This window comes from Cervus canadensis, chromosome 10 (genome assembly GCF_019320065.1).
Source record: "Cervus canadensis isolate Bull #8, Minnesota chromosome 10, ASM1932006v1, whole genome shotgun sequence".
Taxonomy (NCBI): Eukaryota; Metazoa; Chordata; class Mammalia; order Artiodactyla; family Cervidae; genus Cervus; species Cervus canadensis.
Genome location: NC_057395.1, coordinates 63,444,681 through 63,462,942, shown reverse-complemented (window position 1 = coordinate 63,462,942; position 18,262 = coordinate 63,444,681). Strand labels below are relative to the sequence as shown.

Below are 18,262 nucleotides of genomic sequence, written 5' to 3'. Positions count from 1 at the left end.
ATTTGTTCCCTACCCTCATGGGGCTAAGGGTGTGGGAGAGACATGTTAAACAAATCATTAATAAAATAGAACTGGGATGGATGCTATGGGAGTTGGCAACAGAGCGCTGTGGAAGAAGAGGAATCCAGAATTTAGTTGGACGTGGGTGGGTCACTCAGGGAGGGTTTTGTTGAAGAGATGGCGTTTAAATTGACACCTGAATGAGGAGTGGAAGTTAGCAAGTCAAAGAGTGAATGAAAAGGCATTGCAGGCCAAAGGGCCTCATTGTTTTCAGTCATCTTGCCAGGAGAGCCCTTTTCACAGATGAGGTTTTATGCTCATCCACAGTGTATGAATAGATTAAAGGACTGCTACTCAAGTTGAATAAGTGGAAATGGTCTGCTCACTTCAGGTGTTCGCCACATGCCCAGTGGTAAGGGACTCTTATGTAGTTCCATCTAAAAACCACAGATTTAGTCCAGCTTCCTCTTTTTACAAATGGGGAGATGATTTTGGCCGTTTTAAAGGATTTGTCACAGGCTTCTTTATCAGTAATGGAAGATTTGAGACTCAAATCTAAAACTGACTGTGTGAATTGCTCTTTGTTCAACACTATACTTCCTGTCTGCGTGTCCCCTTTTGGTAGTCATGGGGTGGGGGTCTCTTGTCCTGAATTTGAGCTGCACAGCACTGACCACCAACTCTCTGAAGCTGTGTTTCCTAGCACTCACTATCTGTGTCCTGGGAGAGGCAACCAGTAAACCTGGGAATCGTATAGGGTGCCGGGTGCCATGTTTGATAAGATCTGTTTGTTGATAGACATACAGATCTTATGGGAGCTTGGGGCAGTGGGGCAGCCTGGGATAGTCAAGGAGCCTTCTGGAGTCTAGACCTAAAGGACATGGGGTCTTGAGGAATTATTAGGAGAGGAAGAATTCATTGTAAGATGTTCCGAGTGAGAAAGGAAGATGAGAGGATGGTCACTAGAGGGAGAAAACAGGATGAAGAGGGGAAGCATTTTGTTATTTGTTTTTTATTTTAATTTGGGGGAATACTGGAAAATTTTTGTAAGCCTAAGGGAAGAAGCCTCTGGGAAAGAAGAGAAAGAAGTAAAGTGTGGAGGTGGAATGGGTTGGAAAACAGACTAGTTCCAGTCTGAGTCCAGCCAGAGAACTGCTCTGGCAGGCGCGCCCGGCCTTTGCAAGAGGGCTCTTTAAAACCACCGCAGCAGTTTTGATGTAGCTGTAGGGCTTTCGAGCTCATGCTGGATTCCAGCAGCTCCAGACCTGCTATATATGGTGAGCCCTGGCCATGTGCACATCCTCTCTCTGCCTCCCCCAGCCAGAGTCGCTCTGTTCAAACACCCACACATGTAGCTTTTTGCCCAAAGGAAAGGCCTAGGCAGCATCATTTTACCAACATTGCATAACCTCCGCACACTGGTACCTGCTACCCAGGAGCTTGTTCTTTACAGTGGATCTGACAGGCAGGCAGGCTGCAGGCCAGGTGTAGCTCTTGGAGGAGGTTCTTTGTCAGGTGAGATGGCTTCAGGAAATGCCTCACCCCACTTGTCTGTTTGCCCATAGACCGTCATCTGGCCCCCATGCTCCCCACATAAAGGGTAGGCTTGGTGGGGAGGGAGTTTAGGAAACCAGGTGGAGATAGCCATGCACACAGCCCCAGGAAAGGGTCAGTGTGCCAGCTCGCTAATAAATAAACTCATTCATTAGCACACAGCTGAGGCTTAGTGTGGCCATGTAAGCCGTTTTCTTGGCCTCAACTGGTGGCGGAGTCAGGGAGACAGGCTACGTCAAAGTCCCTTTGGGATTCCTTCCTAGCAGCCAGAGTGACAAACCTGCCCAAGTGCCCACTAGTCTTCATTGAATTCAAAATCAGATCCTCTCTGAGCAGCTTATAAACTACCATGAGGGAGAAACAAGGCCAAAACACAACTGGCATTGTCAGGAGGCCCAAACAGAGCAAGCAAGACAGGATGCTGGAGCTGCCAGGACATGGCAGGAGGTCAGTGTCAGGAATAACAAGAATTCTTCCCTCCCAGATTTAGGCAGAGAGGAGGAAAGCATGGCAAGGAAACCCTCCTTCCTTTGAACTCTACAGGCAGCGCTGTTGTCTTCCTCCGGGTCTGATCTGGCAGGAAGGGGCCCTTGGAGCTGTGCTGTTACGGGCTGGGGGAGCAGTCAGCACTGACGCTGCCCTGGGAGGCACTGTGGCTGGAGGGAGCGACAGGGAGCTCAGGCCTCACTCCAGACTCCCCTCTCCTCCACTGAGCAACCTGAAGTTTCACCTCCTCAGAGTGTCAGTTTTCTTTCCTTTGAGATGGGGACGGTTATACTAGGTAGATGGCCAGTTATACTAGGTACATTGTGAGACAGTGAATGCAAAGATATCTTACAGTGACAAATCTCATATTAGAGGACTTAGTAAATGGTAATAATCATCATTACTATTTCCAATAAGGCAAAATTTACATCTTAGCTCTTTATATTTTGAGACTCACCCCATCTTTCTGACTTAGTGAACAAACAACAACCCATCTTTTAGAGATATTAGAGAACCATCAGACTAGGGCTTGAACACTCCTTTTTTTTTTCTTTACTTTGCTAGCTGGGTTATTTGCTTTCCTTATATGTAAAAGAGATCAGTATTATTTATGAGGCACTGGAATCACTGAGAGACAAGGATAGTACTGTGAAGCTTAAAACCTCAATAATAAATTGTGGGTTTAAGGACATCATCAAACTTGGGAGGGGCAACTGGAATTGCTCCTAAACAGAGAGTAGTTTATGCATAGATTAAGTCTTTACTCAGGTACTTTGTAAATACTTGTTGAATGAATGATTAAATTATTTAACACAGGAATATAAAGATTACAAGATTGTTTCTTTTTAAAAAGAATTTTTTTTAAAAAAAGAATTTTTTAAAAAGACTATTTTTTAGGGCAGTTTTAGGTTTGAATGGAATACTGTCACTTTTTAAAGTGTCTATTGCATTCTTAAAGGCAATTTTTACTATGTTTTAGTGTTGAAGTCTCCCCTCCACCTCCTCCCCCAGAACAGCTCTGAAATTATGATGTTTAATCAGTAGCAAAATGTAATTTGACCTCTCAACGTCTAAGCTTTATTATGAGGAATGCATCCATGATATAAATTGAAGTAAAGCTGTCCTGATCTTTTATTTAAACCTATTATTCTCAATTGTGGAATAGTTGACTTAATGACTCGAACATTACTGTTGTACAGACAGAGCCTATGACATGTGTTGGCTTTGGTAGTGGGTATCATGACCAAATCTGTTTTGTTCTTGTTTACCATTTTGAACTTGTTTTACTTATTTTCTTCTTACCTTCCAACATACTTTAACCTCTTTAATCATTCAGGAGGTCCTGATAACTGTATTTTGCTAGGCTGTCTTCTTTTAAGTTGCACTGGGTATCTATACCTTCCTTGTTGAACTGCTGTTGTGTTTGTTTTAGATAAATTTTTAGGTTCTTTTAGACTGCCAGGAGTTACTATTTGCTGTTGTAGGTATGTTTGCCTCGGGTTAGCCAGTCTTTCCCCTTTTGGTGTTTTATTTCTAATATGATGCTAGTTTTGAAACTAAATTATTGCCCTTGTGAGGATTAAATGAAAAACAGAGGAAATGGATTCTGGAAGGTTTCTTCTAATCATTAAAGAGGCAGAAAAACAGTGTAACTCTGGGATCACATAATCAGGGTTCAGATCTTAGTTTTGACGTTTAACTAGTTTTGTGACTCTGGGCAAGTTACTTTTCTCTAAGACTCAGTTTCCTCAACTATTAAGTGGGGACAGAAGAATACCAGTCTCTTATTACAGTTGTTACAAGGATTAAATGAAATAATGTATCTGAATCTCTTAGCACAGTGCGTGGCCTATGCTTGTGTTAGCTGTTAATTATAGCATTTGTCCATTTTTGCCATTAAAGGATTTTTTTTCTTTCTTCCTATTTCTTAGTCATATTAGAATAGGAAAAAGTTGCCACATAAACTGAATTCGGCCTAGATCAGATGTTAGCCTAATAATTGCTGAGTAAATGAATACAGCACTATTATCCTAATGAGCTTCATTGGGATAACTGTAGTGTCTATGGATGAAACATAGAGTTGGAGTTGAGATGTCTTCACCTCTATCCTTCTGTAACAGATTGTTTTTTCAATATAAGAAAAGTATGTATAGAATGCTATCACTATGGAAAATGGAGAGAAAAGGGAGAAGCTACTATTTATGTAAAAAGAGTACATATACACATAAGCTTGTGTGTCTATAGATTACAGCTGGAAGGTTTCTTAAGAAGCTAACTTTGGTTGCCTTAGTTGGAAAGGAACTTGGTGGTTAGGAGATGTAGGTTGGGATGGAACTTATGTTTGTTTGTTTTTAACATGTGCATGTATTATCAATTCAAAACAGTTACTAAACAAAGAAAGGAGTAGATTGAATGTGTAAGCTTCAAGGTTAAGTGTCTTAAGAATTGACCTTCATCTTGGTCCGGACATTCCAGGCAGCTGACTTGTCTGAGTTGTGGGCCCCAGCCTTCAACTGTGCTTTTTCCTTGAAGAGGACAAACACAAAATTTCTTCATAACAAAACAACTTTTCTGTCCTTAACTATCTAGAGAATTTGATTCACAAATTTGGGGCAGAAATAAGTTGAACCTTTAGTTAGCTGAATTTGGTGATGGGGAATGAATGGACAGCCCTGTGGATTAGAATCTTATTTTCCCAGTAGAACTTGGGGTTATCTTCAGCACACTTCCTATTGATGAGAAGACTGATTGTTTTATTTGTGTAACTCTGTGTGCTGAAATTTACTGTAGAACTTTATTTTTGATAGTGTTTTCAAATTGTCATCAATTGTCTACTGAACTAATTAGGTTCAGTGTTTTAGGAGTAATTAGAATTTGCCCTTCTTCCATTTACCATGCTTGAATCTATATTTTTTAAACTCTTAGTTATCAGCAAAATTAGGTGGAGGTTGCAGCAAACTTTGCCTGTTGCATTTCTCTCAAAAGGCAGGTATACACTTGGCTGAAATTTCTACATCAGACTGTTGTGAATACCATAGTTCTCCTGAAGTAAACATTCTTGTCATTTTCCAGGCTTGGAAAGAAAGGGTTTCCAGCTGAGAAGAAAGAAAGGGTTAACTTCTGAGAGACTCATCTGTTCTTAAAGCCAAGGTGCTAATCTTACTATGCCCCTTCTTCCTGAAAAACACTCAGTGGCTCTCCTTTGTCTACTTGGTAAAGTCCAGACTGTTTAGCCTGACATTTCAAAGCCCTTCATGACTTTTCTGGCATATTTTTCTGTTTCCTGTACTTGTCCTTCCACCAAATTTAGGTATTGTTTCCTTACAAGTGCTGAGCTTTTCATGGCCCTGTTTTTGCTCATAATGTTCCACCTGCTGGAAATGATCTTATTAATCTTTTACCTGTCCAACTTCAGCTCACCTTTCCAAGCCCCAGGTGCAGAGTTTCATTTTCTTTTTTTTTTTAACTTTTTATTTTGTTTTGGGGTATAGCTGATTAACAATGTTGTGATAGTTTCAGGTGAACAGCAAAGGGACTCAGCCACACAGATACATACATCCATTCTCCCCCAGCCTCCCCTCCCATCCAGGCTGCCACATAACATTGAGCAGAGTTCCATGTGCTATACAGTAGGTCCTTGTTGGTTTTCCATTTTAAATATAGCAGTGTGTACATGTCCATCCCATACTCCCTAACTATCCCTTCCCTCCATCTCTCCCCGCTAGCAACCATAAGTTCCTTCTCTAAGTCTCTGAGTCTCTTTCTGTTTTGTAAGTTCATTTGTATCATTTTTTTAGATTCCACATATAAGGAATGCCATACAATGTTTCTCTTTCTCTGTCTGACTGACTTCAGTTAGTATGACCCTCTCTAGGTCCATCCATGTTGCTGCAAATGGCATTATTTCACTCTTTTTAAGTGGTTGAGTAATATTCCATTGTATATATATACCACATCTTCTTTAACCATTCCTTTGTCAATGGACATTTAAGTTGCTTCCATGTCTTGGCTGTTGTAAACAGTGCTGCAATGAACATACAGTGTTTCATTTTCCATGAAGTTTTCTCTGACCCTACTCAGCCAAAAGTAATCCTCTCACAGCCCATGGCACTTTGTGTTCCTTTGGGGACACTTCCTAAATTCTGTCTTAGAGCTCTTGGTCCTTGGAAGCTGGGCTCTTGTTAACCATCACTTTAATCTCCACACAGTAGAAACTCAGCTTATGTTCACTGAGTGAATTAAATGTCAGCCAGCATCTTGAAAGTGTCTTTAATTTGCTTTACTTTTTCAACCCAGATAACCATTTGACTGTTATCTGTAAAGGCTATAGAACAAACTGCTCTGGAACAAAAAACACTTCACTCCATGTTGATATAGTTACTAAGTTTATGATCTGAGAAAATCTGTGCCTTTTAAACCTCAGAGGGCAGGTGTATTAACAAACTACAGAATTTTCATATAAATGAATTCCATTACCTCACTATTGCTGTTGATGAATTGGCCTCTGACAACACTTAAGCATCAAAACGCACAGCGTCTTTTCAGGTGGAGAGGCTGACATGAGAGATTTGGTTAACTTTAAGAAAAATCTTATGAAAAAAGGACTGTTGAACTTTCTTTCCCTGGTTTGTTTCTGCCTTGGAATATACTCTGTATCATGTAAAGTGGCCACATCTTTTTCCATGACCTGTTTGTGTTGTCACAAAATGTTATTTTTTAGGCACTTAACAGGGATCTGAGGTTGTAAATTTAGAATCACAGCATCAGCAAATCCCAGGGTCGCAAGGGACTTTAAAGATCATGTAGTCAGCCTTCTGTCAGATAGATAGCCAAGTCGCGAATTCTCTACTTTTTGAGGTCATCCATTCTGTTATTTGAATCTTCAGAAATTCTCCTGTTAGAAAGTTTTTACTTCCGGCATTCAATGTTGAGTAATTCTTTCTCCCTCTGTGACCCACCCATGGGTTCTGATTCTACCTTTTGGACAGTCTAATCACTTTTCTATAATATTTAAGGCAACTGTCCTGTTTTTCTCCAGGTGAAATATCTTCTGATCTTTCATTACTTCCTTTTGTCTCTTAAAACATAATGTTCAAAATTGTAGACATATTCCAAGTGGAGTCTGACCTCTGCTGAACAGGACAGAAATCTCACTTTGTACGTGAAGATATTATATTTGCATTACTGTATCTAAAAATCACATTAATTGTGGCGGGCAACCTTATCCTCTTGACTTCCCTTGAATGTATACTGTCATCATAAGCCTGTGAGGCTTTCTCATACCTAGATAGGAGTGACCCACCTCCTGTACCTCTACAGTTGTGCAGGATCTTAGATTTATCCCTATTAGAGTCAGCCAATTGAAAGAGTCTATTAAGTATTTTTGGTTCATGGTTAGGTCATCTGACATATTTGTCTTCCTGCCCCGCTTCTTGCAGTCTACAAATTTGATAACTTTGTTTTCTCTTCTCCATCTTAGTCATTCATGGAGATGTTGAGGCACACCAGGATGGAATCATTCCATTGGACCATACTATTGCTAGTAGGTTTAAATGGGTATTAATTGTGTATGGAGATAGGATTGTCAGTTTAGATCAAATACTCCATAATTGTAGTAGAAATTGTCTTTTAGGTGAGTAGTCTTACATCACTTGGTAACTGTTTAACAAGAGATATTAGAACTACATATGGTCATAAGAGTGAGATTAGGAACTAGCTTGGAAAATTAGTGACCCTGCTTATATTCTTATATATGATTAAATATAATATTATATTTATTAATTAATAAAACATAATTCTTACATTCTTGGGGCTTCCCTGGTGTCTCAGACGGTAAAGAATCTGCCTGCAATGTGGGAGACCCAGGTTTGATCCCTGGGTCAGGAAGATCCACTGGAGAAGGGCATCCAACCCACTGCAGTATTTTTGCCTAAAGAATTCCACGGACAGAGGAGCCTGGTGGGCCACAGTCCATGGGGTCGGAAAGAGTTGGACATGACTGAGCGACTGACGCTTTCTTTCTTCTATTCTTATGTAAGGTATTAAGCAGAGAACATTCTGGACTGATTAGAGGCAATGTGGTATAGAGGAAAGAACCCTAAACTTGGCCCTGAGATGTTTTATTCATTTATTTATTCAGCAAATATATATTGTGTGCATACTATGCTTAAGCCTTAGATATACAGTGATTAAAAAAAAACCAACGGAGACTTCATGTTTGCCATCAGTGTAACTTACATTCAAATGGGGAAACAATTTGATAATTATACAAATGAAATCATAATACTTTCTGTGATCTATCTTCTTGACAGGTACTGTCCAACAGAAATATAATACAGGTCACATACTCAATTTAAAAGTTTCTAGTAGCTCCATTTTAAAAAATGAAAAGAAAAAAATGAAACTAATTTTAATGACGGGTTTTCTTTAACTCAGTATACCTGATAATATTTCAACATGTAAGCAATATAAAAAATTTGAGATATTTATATTCTTTTTTCTTGAACTAAATCATTGACATCTTAAACTTATACCACATCGCAGTTTGAACTAGCCTGTTTAAAGTGCTCAATAGCCATGTATAGCTAGTGGCCTTCATATTGGACAGCACAATACTATCCCCACCTTTATAGACTGCTCTATGGTATTGGGAAAATCACTTTGCTTATTTAGAACTCCTGTTTTCATCAGTAAAATGAAGAATTAAGACTTATCTTTAAACAGCTAAAAGTGGTCCTTTTCATGTATGAGGGAGTCATCCAAGGTACTGTAATAATCTTGTCTTCATGAGTGGTACTTACATGGGTCTATATGTAATGATTCATCAAGCTGTATACTTAAGATACGTGTACTTTTCAGTATCCATGTTACCACTCAGTGAAAGGTTTTTTTAAAAATCACTTCTAATTATTTTGATTCTGTGCCCTTCAATAAAATTTCTCAGATGAGCTGACCTTCAGTGGAAACATGTGACATGAAAAATGCAAACAGCCAGTGACTCTTTATGTCTTCTTCCCACCCAGGATGTGTCTAGTCCGAATGAAGCAGGAAGGCCGGAGTGGGAAATACATGTGTCGTATCATAGTTCATTTTATGTGGGAGGATGTTGAGCAGCGTGGCAGAATCATGGGGGTAAGTGACTACTATCAGATTCTGGTCTTGGAGAACTCCAGTGAGCATCGATTGCCTGATTTGAGTTGAAGTTCTAGAACTTGAGTTGAAGTTCTGATGTCAAATGGTAATTCAGCTCAACTTACTTTTGCCTCTGTGGATTCTGACAAGCTCCGGATACTTTCTGTGTTTGCATACATTATCATGGTTTGTTAGTGTGAGGATATCCTGTGTTCAGAGATGGGATTATTAAAAAGCAAATCATGATAGGAGGGATGGATTTGGTGAATAGATGAAATAAAATAATAATTCAGTTTTAGGATACTGTACCTGTGATACCAGTTCATTGTGTCAATTCACAATTAGTTTGGATAGAAAGATCCTGACTGGGGGCCTGCACTCTCCTCAGGAACTTAAAAACAAGCTCCTTGATTGCTGACAACCTAGAATACTTTGGCAAGATGTCTACTGAAAAAGTCCATTAGCATATTTAATAACCTGAGAAAAGAGAACCTATAGTATGTGTGTAACATAGAATATGATGACAATAGAAAGCCAGAACCAAAACATTAGAATACAATAGATTATATAAGTACCAATCTCTTCCTTTGTGTATATTGTATATTTTGTGTATCTACACCATGTTTTAATAGATTGTAGTTCCTTGGTTTTTCCCATATCATTGCCTCACAGCTTGGGAGCATCTAAAGCCATACCATCAGACAGGGTCATGAAATGGGGTGACCTGGTTTCTTTCGTTACAGAGGAGAGTTTTGTGGTGTATGTATTTTATTATATATGGTATCATTCTCTGTGCACTTAATTGCAATTTTCTTTTTTTTTTAACTGAACAGTGTGTCTTGGAGATCTTTACATGCTGCATGGGATTTAAGTGGGAGATCTCCCTTTTTTCACTTTTATCTACTGTAATTATTTTCACACATTTCCTATGTTATTGTCTAATGGTATCATGTGCATACTCTATGTGTAAAATTGAAGTCTTTGAGACTAAATGATAGAAATGATGGTTTCCTTTGGAGAATACGGATTAAGGGTATTTTCAGATTCTCTTGTCTTTGAAGGAACTGGGTATACAGAAAACACAGAAGACATGGGTTCACCTTTAGATAGCTTCATTGACACTTACATGCCTTTCTCTGGGAAAACAGACCGTCAGCACTTCTACTCATTCTGAAGCGATGATAGGATATCTCACAGTTTTGGCTGCTGTCATCATCGTCATCGTGATCCATCCAGGGGGTCAGTGTTCCCCTGTCATGTTTCTCACTGTCATGCCTTACTCTTGTTTAGCTGCCCAGAGTGGGAGCAACAGCCTTTAAGCTATTCATCCTGCTGAGTGTTCCACATTGCTTCAAGTACTTACTAGCCAACTCTGTGGCAGTACACAGTGGACATACCGTAGTGCTGGTGGTCTCAAATCATCCCTTTTAATGATGACCAGTGATACCCCCTGGCCAGCTGAAGTCTCTGCTGACTGCCATGCAGTTACACAGTACTTCTGTTAGTCTGTTTTCTTATCACTGTTGACTAAACTCTTCTGGGAGCTGAACCACTGGAACCATGTGGGCCATAGCTGTCCCCAACTTGAATAGCCTTATGAGCCGTAGGTTGCTGACTCCTAGACCGCAGGAACCTTTTACTCTACCCCACTTCCACCCCTAAATGAATTTCTTTTTGGATCTACATATAAATGGGGCTTCTCTGATGGCTTAGCGGGCTAAGAATCCACCTGCAATGCCTGAAAAATCCCATAGACAGAGGAGTCACAAAGAGTCAGACATGACTGAACAACTAAGCATACATGCACACACATATATTTATCTTCATCACAATTTTCAGCACTTTGAACCTTCTCCCATGTTACTTTATAATATCCCTTCTACTTGGCTGTATGCTTTATAAAGGCAGGAAACCTATCTTATCCACAGTTTTTTGTTTACACAGTGAACAGTGGTTGAATAAATACTTGTTGAATGAATGAATAAATTGAAATTTATTCTGAAATTGTTTTAAAGCCAACTTATTTGTCAGATAGATCATACTTGGTTTGTTAGTCTCTGGTTCAGTTGTCTATCAATGCAGTCCTGCAGGAATTAGCCTTTCCTTCCCCCCGCCCCACATTTTATCCAACCATTTTTCTGTCTGAATTATTCTAGATATTATGCTGTCTTAGAGAGAATTGTGTTAGATCAGCATTTCTCAAACTTTAATGTACCTGCAGTTCACCTGGGGATCCTGTTAAAATACAGATTCTGATTCAGTAGGTTTGGGGTGAGGCCAGAGAGCCTCTCTGCATTTCTATTAAAAATCTTCAAGGTGATGCCAGTAGCACTGGTAGGGCAGGATGGGGAAGGGGCAAGCACACTTTGAATAGCAGGGTTTTAGATGATCCATAATGCTCCCCAAGTATAGACTGTTAAATTTGTCTTCATGAGAGAAATGCCAAGCTCTAGTTTAGTTATTTATAAAAGATGATGATTTAAAAATAATGGAGACTTGAAAGAGTTGGGGAATTACTGTTCTTATATTTCCATTATAACTGATTTGCTCCTCCCTTTCCAATGTCATGCTATAAATAGACACCCTTTATACAGGCAAGAAAATTATATATTAGACAATCCTAAGTTGTGAGTGTGATTATTTGTGTGTAGAGGGGACCTCAGTCTTTGGTGTGTGTACAGCCTAAAGAAATGGGAAGATTAGGCTGGACAAGAATGGCGTGTGGCTGGAGAAAAGTAGTAGGCAGAGGGAGCCAGTCTGGCCTTGTTCTGACCCTGGCTGGCAAATCTTTTCTCCTCCCCTTACTTCAGTTTCTTGGTCCAAAAAAAAAAAAAAAACTTGGGAGGGGGAGGCGGGTGGCTACATGGTTTCCAAGCTTCTTTTCCAAGCTTTGAAAATCTATGATGTGAAGGTGGTAATTTGCAAATCTATTTCTGTGTTATTTGGCATCTTTAAGAAAACTCATATAAAAAGTAGAATTTATAAGACTGATCAATGTAGTGGTGATTTTTCTTCTGCCAGAGAATTCTTAGAGCCATTACTTGAGTGGACTGGTGTAAGGAAGATTGAGAATGTGAATTAATGACACATTAGAAATTTGGGTCAAGAAATCCTTTGAATTAGAGTTCCAGTCTCATTTGGTGGGAAAATTTTCACTTTCCAAAAATTTGCTTTTTACCAGCTGTTTAGGAGCCCAACTATTGTGACAAATAAGGCAGCCTCATATATCATCAGTGAAGCTGGTATAAAAAGCAAGTGTTAAATTTGAGGTTACAAAAATCACATCAATAATTTAGAGTTCTCACTTTAAAAAAAACATTATTTGGGATTTAAACATATAAATTAGCTGTGGAAATAAAGTTCATTATATCACCTCATCTGGTCTTGTTTTATTTCATTAACTGGTTCTTAAAAACCTTTGTGAGCTGAGTTGCAGCTGAAGAGGTTGGAGACCATTTTTCCTTGGGCCCTTGCCTCACTCCTGAGTGTTGGTAAGAGTAGAGAACTAAGACTTGACACAGCTGTAAAAACAGACAGCGCCTTTGGCCTCAGCACTTTCTCCTGGTGCAGGCAGATTTCAGATGTAAATTTCACTTTCTGCCTTTCCTACTAATGAAGTAAGTTTCTTTTGCTGGGTTTGCAGCCAGGTGTGTCCAGTCTTGTGGCTAACCGGGGCGCTTTACTTAATTTTTCCATTTGTGACATTTCAACCAAACTTAAAAAACAAACATAAAAATTAGCTCAAGGCAGTGGCTCAAAGTGTTAATGGTAACCTTAGGCTGGCTAAACGACTTCCTCTCAGTTCTGCCCTGCCAGACATCTCCACCTTGTGGCTTACAATGAGCAGGTTTAAGCTTTCCAAACTGTGGAGGCAAGGTGAAGGAGGTGGGGATGGGCTTTAGTTAACTAGTTGCACATTTATCTCTATCAGCGGCCCCTGGCATGACAGTTGCCTCAGCAACATTTCTTGCTCAGGACAAGAAACCTTGCTGAGGACAATTGCCTCAGGTGATTTCTTGCTAGTAGCCTTCCGGGTTCAGGATGAACCTCCTGTCACCACAGTCTCCTGCTCCTCGCTCTAGCAGAGCCGCTTGATGGGGGATGGTGTAGAGGGCCCAGAGGAGGTAGAGGAGCTGTGGGCTGAACTGGACTCCTTTGTAAAATTCTACTTTGCTTTTCAGAACCAGCATTTTGCTTTGCAAGGTCCTCTGTGATCATACTCCAGGCTACCTTTCCAAACTCATTTCCCCTAGCTCTTCTTGAGCCTTAAATATGAGAAACCTCTAGCACGTGTGCCTGGCACACAGTAAGCACGCAGTGAACATCACATTCCATCGTTGCCGCACATACTTTTCACTGCAGCCAAGCTGAATGTCTTGCTCTTCCTGTGTTTTGTCTTTGCTCACGCGGTACTAGTATACTAGATTGCCCTGACATGCCAGCCTCAATTCCTCCACATCCCTCCACTTCAAATTGGAAGCCAATCCTGGTTTCCTCTAGCTGTAAGTACTTTTTAAATTTACCTATACCCTTCATTGGAAAAGACCCTGATGCTGGGAAAGGTTGAGGGCAGGAAGAGAAGGGAGCGACTGAGGACGAGATGGTTGGATGGCATCACCGACTCAATGGACATGGGTTTGAGCAGACTCTGGGAGATGGTGAAGGATAGGGAAGCTTGGAGTGCTGCAGCCCATGGCGTTGCAGAGAGTCGGACACGACTGAACAACAACATACCCTTCTTCTGGCTCTTAACTGCTTCTGTTTTGCATCACTGTCATTTGTGTATATTGACCACCTTCTGGGTGAATTCCTGGGGGTGGGATTACATGTATCTCTCTTTGTACTTTCCAAAGTGCTAGTCATTGCTCCTCGGCTGAATGTATGCCTTCTTCTGTTGAAAGAAGACGGTTCTGAAAGCCCATTATAAGTGTTGGAAAAAGTGGAGTGGGGAGGTATCCTTTTTATTCTGAGAATATTTATTTACTCATTAGTCTTAAATGTGGGAAGAAAAATAAATGAGAAATTATCTCCATTTTCAGTTTTCCTTTTTCTTTGTTTATGCTTTCTCAACCTTCTAGTGGAATTATTTGATTGGAAAAAAAAAAAAAAACAGTTTATACACAAAGTACTTTATGTCTCTAAACCAGCAAAGGTTTTGAGTCTATAAAAGGTAGTAAAATTACTTTAGTTTTTCTGGAAATTTCCTCCCAGGCCTCTATATTTCCATTGCCATGTCCTCCCTCCCCCCACAAAAATCATTCAACTCCTCTGTTTTACCATGAGGTAAAAAAGTTTGCTATACTTTGCCTCTCTCTAGGTCAGAGTTAAAGCTCACTGCCAAAGGTATTGTTTAAAAGGCAAGGACCACTTTAAGGATGTAGTTTTTTGTGGCCAATAATATGAATGGTTGAGTGTAAATACAGAGCAGTCTGCTGGGCTCAAAGCCTTTAAAATAAGAATACATGTTTGTTTTCCAGTATCAATCGTTCTTTTGAATGTTTTTTAAATGCCCTGAGCAGTTGGAATGGATACTTAGTTATTAGGGGAGGGAAGGCTAAATTCTTAGAAGGCAGAGCAATTCTATTTTGGAATTGGTTCATGAGTTTAAGCAGGGACCAACTGAAGATGTACCTCTAGTGGATAAGTTCCTTTCTCAACACAGGTTTCTTATCCTTAGGCCTTAATAGGTAGCAAGAGTGCATAGAGTATGTACCTTAGGTGTGTTTTTTAACATTTATTTGGCCTCATTGGGTCTCGGTTGCAGCACATAGGATCTAGTTCCCTGACCAGGGGTTGAAACCGAGACCCCTGTATTGGGAATGCAGAGTCTTAGCCACTGGACCACCAGGGACATCCCTGTAGGTAGTTTTCTAACTGATTGGATGCCTGGGTGTATACACCCAGGATGCTTGTGTAATGGCTCAGGTACCTGACCTTCTGAGTGACATACTGGATTCACTCCACTTCAGGGAGGGTCCTTGAAAGAAGTTATAAACCTTTCTGTATTTGAAATGATAAATAGTGAGTTTCCTGAGGTCTAATTCCTACTTGTTTGCCTTTGTATTTCTACAGTGGTTCAATGGAGCTTTGTCTTTAGTAGGCATTCAGTAGGTGTTTCTTGACTAAATAAATGAGTCAATGAATTTGATATCTACTCTTTTATCTTCAGTTTACCTCCTGAAATTTCTGTAGAAGAAAAGTGACCTAATACCATTTTTCAAAGCCCTGGCTAACTCAGTGCACTGACAGAGTCCTGCCTTTCCCTAATACCTTCTTAAGTACTCCTCATGCTAAGTACTCCCAATTCAGCTTATCATTTCAGAACTGTTTACATCTCCAACCTATCACTTTTTTTTTTTTTGGCCTACACTGTCTTTTGTACCATAGTTATAAAACTGCTTAGAGCCATGTTTGTAGGCACAGCTAAAGCCATTTTCCATACCTCTCTTTCAGGGGTCGCTAATGCTGTTAGTTGGGTTTCCCTGGTAGCTCAGCTGGTAAAGAATCTGCCTGCAAAGCAGGAGACCCTGGTTGGATTCCTGGGTCAGGAAGATCCCCTGGAGAAGGGAATGGCTACCCACTCCAGTATTCTGGCCTGGAGAATTCCATGGAGAGGAACCTGGCAGTCTGCCTGTTCTTCCTGTGTTTCTTGTCTCACTTCTGATGTCATCACCACCAATCCAGTCCCCCAAGCTAGAATTCTTAGAGTTGTCCTCAACTCCTGCCTTATCCTCTGCATCCAGTTGTCTTGTCACTTTTCTGCCTAAAATACCTCTGGATTTTATCCTCTCTTCTGTTCTATTGCTTCATGTCAGTCCTCATCATCTCTTCTTTATTGGGCATGGCCTCCTATCTATTAATAGTTCCTGGACTTTCCTCCTCTCATGAACCCTGCAGTCATATAAGCTGCCAGAGATGTTTCTAAATCCCACATCTGATCATATCCCTCCTCTGTCTAGAAATCTCTGAGGGACAAAGTTCAAACTTCTTAGCAGTGACATATAGAACCCTTTGTAGTTATATTGGAGGATGTTCTTGTTCTTCGAAGATACCTGCTGAAGTATTTAGGGGTGAAATGTTTTAATATCGTCAAATGACTTAGCAAAAGAAGAAAGGATATGTGTGTATGGATAAAGGTCAAGCAAATGTCACAGAATAGTAAAAACTGTGAATCTAAAGTTCATGCAAGTTTTTGTTGTATTACTCTACACCTTTAAAAAAAATAAGTTTGAAACTTTTCCAAGTGAAAAATTGGAGGAGGGGCCCTCACATTCTGTCTCTAGCCCACCTTTCTAGTTTAATTTCCAGCAAACTTCTCCTACATGCAAATGATCATGATTGAGCATGTGCACAAACACACTGAAACACATGTTCTACTCATGCCGTAGTTTCACTGGTGCTATAATATTCTGTGTTCCTTTATGCTTTCATTCACACGCTTACCTCTGTCTGAAGTGGTTGGAACCCTGTCTCCTCTGCTCATGGCACTCTAAGACACAGCTGGATAGTACCTCTTCCAAGAAGCTTTTCCCAGCAACCCCCAGTAATACTAGTATACTTGCCACTCCCTTATCTGTATTCCTCCAGCACTTTGCACAGACTTCTGAAATAGGGCTTGTCATTGCCGTACTATAATTATGGGTTGTGTAGGTCACACCGATTATACGGAATGAGGATCCCAGGATCCCTAGTGCCTCACACAGAGTGCCTAACGTAGTTACTCTTCAGATACTTGTTGGGTGTATGAGGTTGCTTCTGTTATTAATCCCTGGCCACTACTATCTCCCAAATACTGACTTAAAGATCACTTATTGTACCTGGATTCTGTTTCTCTGACCCATCCTCCACCCGCCACCCCACCCCCCCACCCCCCCCACCCAACCAAAGGTTCATGTTTCACTCTTTGCCCAGACTCATAGATTCTCTGGCTCTCTCATCATTTATACTTTTATTTATTTATTTATTTTCATTTATTTTTATTAGTTGGAGGCTAATTACTTTACAGTATTGTAGTGGTTTTTGCCATACATTGACATGAATCAGCCATGGATTTACATGTGTTCCCCATCCCGATCCCCCCTCCCGCCTCCCTCATTTATACTTTTAATCCACTTTATAGGATAGATGAACCTTAGATCATTAGACTTGGAGCCTCAGAGATTCTCTTGGTCTGAAGGTGTTCAAGTGTGGGTATTTTGGAAAACTTCTCCAGAAGATTTCTGATGCTCATATCAGGTTAAGGACTATAGATTTGTTCCCATCCTCTCACTTCTGTGGTGAGGAAATGAAGTTCCAAAGTTCCAAAGAAGTTCATTGATTTGCCCAAGGTCACGCAGCTAGCAGACAGCAAAATGAGGGTCAAAACTAGGGTATGCTGATTCCAAGTCCAGTGTCTGCCTTACTATATGATGACACCTCTGGGGGCGGGGGGGGGGCGGGCAGGGGGAGGTGGAAATCAACTTCAAGGGAGGGTCCTTCTCACCTGTCTTATCACCAGAGACTTCTAAAGAACAAGAGGACAGCTTTCCTTGAATCCAGAAGTGTTCTGTTTCTCTGGTGCAGTCCCACGCCTGAGGCCCCTTTATTCAGAATTTCTAATCCAATACAGCAGGTTTCCTACTCCACAGGACTGACAGAGATTAAGGGAGAAAAAAAAAAAAGATGAGAATGCGAACAATGTTCTGAATTTGTTTCTTTTTCCAGTGTTTAGAGCCTGAATGTCTCCACATAGTCTGAATTTGCCTTAGTTGATTTTACAATTATTTTTCAGAGACTCCTTGGTTATTTCTTTCTTTTTTTTTTTTTTTAAAGACTAGAGGAACACCGTGCTTGGAGAGGCTGGGCTGGGAAACTAACAAAGGCAGTATTATACTGTGCATGGCAGAGCCAATAAATGAATTCAGGAGACACCTAGATGTGTTTCTAGAGGAGGGCATGGGGGGAGGGGCCTGGTGCAAAGGCAGAAAGGTGGGATTAAGATAAATTAAAATGGGGCCAGCATGTTGGATCAGGGGACAGCCTCTTCCTGTTCCCACCATCGCTTAAGATTTTTCATTCTGCTTCATTTGAAAGTTAAAAGTAGTCTGGACCA

General features: G+C 40.4%; 1 protein-coding gene across 1 annotated transcript in view; it reads left to right on the top strand.

The window, feature by feature from the left end:
* The window catches only part of LOC122447966 (ubiquinol-cytochrome-c reductase complex assembly factor 1), a 92,698-nt gene that overhangs the window by 43,398 nt on the left and 31,038 nt on the right, over nucleotides 1-18,262 (top strand). The window contains exon 7 of the mRNA XM_043478763.1: nucleotides 9,063-9,171. Within this exon, the coding sequence (XP_043334698.1) occupies nucleotides 9,063-9,171 (109 nt within the window). The remainder of the gene's footprint in view (nucleotides 1-9,062; nucleotides 9,172-18,262) is intronic.